The 5000-nt window shown below is 46.2% G+C and overlaps 1 protein-coding gene across 14 annotated transcripts in view; it reads left to right on the forward strand.

The window, feature by feature from the left end:
• The window catches only part of phactr4a (phosphatase and actin regulator 4a), a 136037-nt gene that overhangs the window by 130215 nt on the left and 822 nt on the right, over positions 1 to 5000 (forward strand). For 13 of the 14 annotated variants that reach the window (XR_014533929.1, XR_014533930.1, XR_014533931.1 and 10 more), the window contains 8 exons: positions 413 to 884; positions 1179 to 1411; positions 1962 to 2118; positions 2296 to 2351; positions 2744 to 2805; positions 2880 to 3017; positions 3360 to 3436; positions 3882 to 5000. The exon at positions 3882 to 5000 is cut by the window's right edge. Coding sequence is in view for 9 of the 14 variants with exons in the window: in XM_083543241.1 (XP_083399367.1) it covers positions 413 to 884; positions 1179 to 1411; positions 1962 to 2118; positions 2296 to 2351; positions 2744 to 2805; positions 2880 to 3017; positions 3360 to 3436; positions 3882 to 3897 (1211 nt within the window). In the remaining 5 variants the exon portion in view is untranslated. The remainder of the gene's footprint in view (positions 1 to 412; positions 885 to 1178; positions 1412 to 1961; positions 2119 to 2295; positions 2352 to 2743; positions 2806 to 2879; positions 3018 to 3359; positions 3437 to 3881) is intronic. The other variant, XR_014533933.1, reaches the window with a different exon arrangement.

Here is a 5000-nt window from a genome sequence, read left to right on the forward strand (position 1 = left end):
TCTACAGCTAAAAACGCTTCCATATTTACACTCGTCAATACACCTGACGTGATTCTGACAGACGTGTGTGGCATGGGATCGTCCTAATCATCATCCTGCATGAAGCCTGAGAATATGAATGTGATGTTTATTCACTCTTGTGTGTCTGACTCTGAGTAAAGTGTAGACTGTGTAGAAACCTCCTGAACTGCACAAATCAATGCTCTGATGGTTCTCATTTGCATAACGGTGACATTGTTTATTATTTTGCTCATTAACTAACAATAGTTAATTATTCCTTAACATACGATCAACATCGAAATGCTACACAGACATTTCCTTCTTATTCATCTTTTAACAAACTAATAAATATTTACTGTTTGTACAGTACGATCTCAAAAATACCTTCTTTTCTATTCCTTCCTCCGAGCAGATGCACCCCCTCCTCTGGCAGTCGCTAACCTGGTTCCTTCAAAGCGTTTTCCTCCTGTTCCTCCAGCACGGACGACACCGGTCACTAAACGCCACTCAGCAGACACCTCGTCCCATCAGGCCGAACCTGCCGGCAGAGGTTCACCCAACCCTCCTCCTTCCCAGTCAGATGATAAACACCCCAGCACTACGAGCACAGTGGTCTCTCCTCCACCGAGCCACATTCCTCCGTCTCCACCTGGTGTCACAGTGGATCCTCCGAGCCCCACCACCGAGCCGCCGAGCCAGCCTCCGTCCATCCCTCTGCACATCCTGATCCAGCGTGCCCTCACCAGCCCCGGTCCCATCAACCACAACCCCAACCCCGACGCCAACCAGAGGGCGCACTCACTGCTGTTTGAGATGCCTCCAGAGACGCCCATGGATGCGAGCGGACGATATTCACTGCCCGTCACCATCGAGCCGCTCAGACTGTGAGACATTTTTATGAATATAAACCTGATCAGGGCTGAAGAAATCATATGAGGGACAACACGCTTTAGTTCAGAAGTTCTTAAAGTACATGCATTGGGATTTTTTTCGTGCGCTGCCACAGATGGTTATGGTTATTACCCATGATGCTTCTGGAACACGCTCTTGTGCCGAATGTACAATGTTCATGTCGTGATAAAACAATAGAATGCATGGCTTCTTAGGATTTCTGTAGTTTACTGAACAATAATAATAATAATAATAACCAGGCGTATGAACGTTTTTCTCTTTCTCAGGCCTGAGGATGATGATTTCGACATGGAAGAAGAGCTGCAAAAGCTGCACCCTAAACCACGACAAACCGCCCCCTCGGAGCTGGAGGCCGGGAGCAGGAGGGGGTTAGTGGCAGATCCCATGGTTATGGTGATCTTCGAGGACTCAGACAGTGAGCGCGATGAAGAGAACGACTCAGACGGACCCATTCTGTACAGAGATGATGAAGAGGATGATGAAGAGGATGTGCCCATAAGTATGTTTCACACTCAGCGAGTAAACAATATTCACAATATTTTGGAGTGTTTTATATGTACAGGGTTTATGATGGAGCATGGGGATGAGAGGATCTCAGATCCTGGGAACTGAACAGAGAGAGTCTGGTGTAGAACTTTACATTAACAGAACCCTGGTGTTTTCTCGTCAGTGCACTTCTACAGGAACACCGTGTTCTCCTGCTCGCTTTAATTTCAGTGTGAACGTGACTCAGCTGCAGGAGGTGATCTGAACATGCCACACACTTTGGGTTGGACAGAGGTGTGGAGCTGCTCAGGGGCCACGTGGTCGCATTATTTAAACCAGTGAATAAAAAGAGATGATGAATTGGGATGAATTTTAATATATTAGTATTATTTATCAAAAGATCATGTGGTTTATGAAGTCGGCTCCATGTTTGTTTACTATACCGACAGGTGTGAAGCACATTTAGATTAGAGATGCCTTCAAGATTAGTTCAAGTCTAGATGATCATTCTGAATGCTGTGAGTATTTAAAAAGCTGTGGAGTGATTGAGATGTTTGCTGCAGCTGGTCTGGCAAGTCGAGTGAACCGGAAGGACACTCTGGCGCTGAAGCTGGAGAAACAGCAGGAAAAGGAGGAGAAGCAGGAGGAAGAGAACATCACCTGGAGGAACCGGGAGCAATGGGAGGCCATGCGCAACAAGATCGGCTCCACCCTCACACGGTATGTACACTCTGTGTGTGTGTGTGTGTGTGTGTGTGTGTGTGTGTGTGTGTGTGTGTGTGTGTGTGTGTGTTTACCTTTCAGAACCAATCAGCAGCACTGTTCTATAATTGTGAATAATTAAGCATGTGCAGGTGTGTGTGGACACGTTAAAGGTTTGGTCTCATGTCGTTTCAGGAGATTAAGTCAGAGACCATCACAGCAAGAACTTGAGCAAAGAAACATTCTGCAAGGTGACTTTCATTCTCACCTCACCCTCACCTTTTTCATTCTCTCACACCAAACTCTGTGTGTGTGTGTGTGTGTGTGTGTGTGTGTGTGTGTGTGTGTGTGTGTGTGTGTGTGTGTGTGTGTGTGTGTCTCTGTGTGTGTGTGTGTGTCTCTGTGTGTGTGTGTGTGTCTCTGTGTGTGTGTGTGTCTCTGTGTGTGTGTGTCTCTGTGTGTGTGTGTGTGTGTGTCTCTGTGTGTGTGTGTGTGTCTCTGTGTGTGTGTGTCTCTGTGTGTGTGTGTCTCTGTGTGTGTGTGTGTGCGACAGTGTGCGTGCGCGCGCGCGTGTGTGTGTCTGTGCGAGTGTGTGCGTGTGTGTGTAAACATATTTCTTTTAAATCATTTCTTCTTGTTTCAGCTAAGAACGAGGCAGACAGACGCGCTGAGCGAAGCGAGATCAAACGCAGACTCACTCGAAAGGTTCGATCTCTTCTCCTCTTTTCTCCACGGTTTTGCTCCAGGATGGAGTATTTATGTAAATCTTGCTCCTGCAGTTGTCCCAGAGGCCCACCGTAGCTGAGCTCCAGGCCAGAAAGATTCTGCGGTTCCATGAGTATGTGGAATGTACACACGCTGAAGACTACGACCGGCGCGCGGACAAACCCTGGACTAAACTCACTCCTGCTGATAAGGTGAACCTTCAGATTCAAGATCTAATACTAATCTGATCCAGATCTGATCCCTAAACCTCAGTCATTCCTCCTGATGCAACGAGATTCAAGTAAATATTTGTTATTTTAAAAAGTACACCAGTTTCTGTACCTGAAACACCTTCTAGATCCTGCACACAGATAAAGCCAGGTGGTATTTCAGGAGGAGGAGGAGCTCCCAGCAGAGGAACGTTCAGATATTTCTACAGTGTTTATGTTGAAGGGAAAGAGGTTTGACTGTAGATCAGGACGTGTTGAGGTGCTGTTGTGGACACCGAGCTGAAGATGAATCTTCTCTTGATGGTTTGTGTGTCTGTTCCTCAGGCTGCCATCAGAAAGGAGCTGAATGAGTTTAAGAGCTCAGAGATGGAGGTCCATGAGGAAAGCAAAATATACACCAGGTAAAGCAGCTTCCAGCACCTCCTACACCGACAATCAGATCTCCAACAAACTTCATCCATAACACTCAATACCCAAAGCTCCAAAAGTATTGGGACACCTGACTTTTCAAGCCATAAACACTATTTGGTTTGAATGTGAACGCTGACTGCACCCCAGGTCTCCTCAGCTTCTCACCTACATCACTACCTGACTATGAATGAGCACAAATCTCTCCAGAGCACATTCCAACATCTAGTGGAACATCTTCCCAAAATAGTGGAGTTTAATTTAACAGCTAATGGAGACTAAACGTGGAATGGGACGTTCACAAAATAAATACCAGACTTAAAGTCAAATATTTTTGACCCATATGGTGTATTCTATTAGCTTCAGAAGGATTTTCTTTTATTTATTTGCTTTTGTGTTTTGTTTTAATACTGATCCCTCGACTCCTGTGTGTCTCAGGTTTCATCGTCCGTAATGGACTCTCAGAGGGGGAGGAGGACATGGAGGACGTGGAGGTGAGAAGACTCCGAGGCGGCCGTGGCTTTGAGCTCCACTCTAGAATGATTTGAGTTAAAGAAGGAATGGTGCGCTGTGCCACTCCACCCGGACCTACTGTGCACTTCCACAGGTTCCGAGTTCATTTCACGGTGCTTGGACTGAAACCAGCCGGCGTCTGGCGTCTGGTGTGTGGGTGTCTGGTATGTGTGGGATTGGACCTGACTTCATGTGGAGACGAGACCATCCTACAGAATCCATACACACCCTTTAATTTATTTACAGTCCCGTCAGCACTGTGATCTGAGCTCTTTAGAGAAGGTGACCATGTTCAGCTTTATGTGATGATTAATTTCTACTCGTCCAACATTCAGAAACAGAACTTCATTTTAGATGATTTTATTCCATATTCTTAAAAACAAGAAGATTTTCAGCACACGGTTTATAAAACTCCCCGTTACTTTTAGTTTTAATGTTTAACAGTGAAAAACTGAGAGCAAGTCGCATGCCACAGTAGACGTGTAGAAACATCACGACATTTAAACACCAGCCTTTTACTTCAGCTGACCTGAGAACCTGAGAGCACCGAAGCTCCTGTCTATCACCAGAACTCTCTTCCAAGCTCAGTGTTCTGATGGAGAAGCTCTGTGGTCCAACACTGGTAATGTTCAGGGACGAGTTTAGACTAATGAGCTGAGTTTTAATTCGATTTCCAGGACAGCACACGCTGATCAGCCATAACATTTAATCATCTCGTCCACCAGAAGCAGGTAGGAGTGAGAGATACTGTATCAGGCAGAAGGTCCTCATAGTTAATGTGTTGAAAGCAGGAAAACAGACCAAGTTCCACCATTTCATGGTGCTCCCTAATGGCAGTGTCCTCCTGCAAGTGATCTTCAGGAACGGATTTAGGAACATCTCAGTCTGATCCAGCATCTGTGGGACGTACTGGACAAACCCCAGTCTGATCCACGGAGGCTCAACTCCACCTCAAAGATTTACAGAATCTGCTGCCAGTCTTGGTGTCAGATACCACACACCCCTTCAGAGGTCTGCTGGCGGTCCAGAGAACTGCACAGCTTC

Source organism: Silurus aristotelis (assembly GCF_946808225.1).
Source record: "Silurus aristotelis genome assembly, chromosome: 6".
Classification (NCBI taxonomy): domain Eukaryota; kingdom Metazoa; phylum Chordata; class Actinopteri; order Siluriformes; family Siluridae; genus Silurus; species Silurus aristotelis.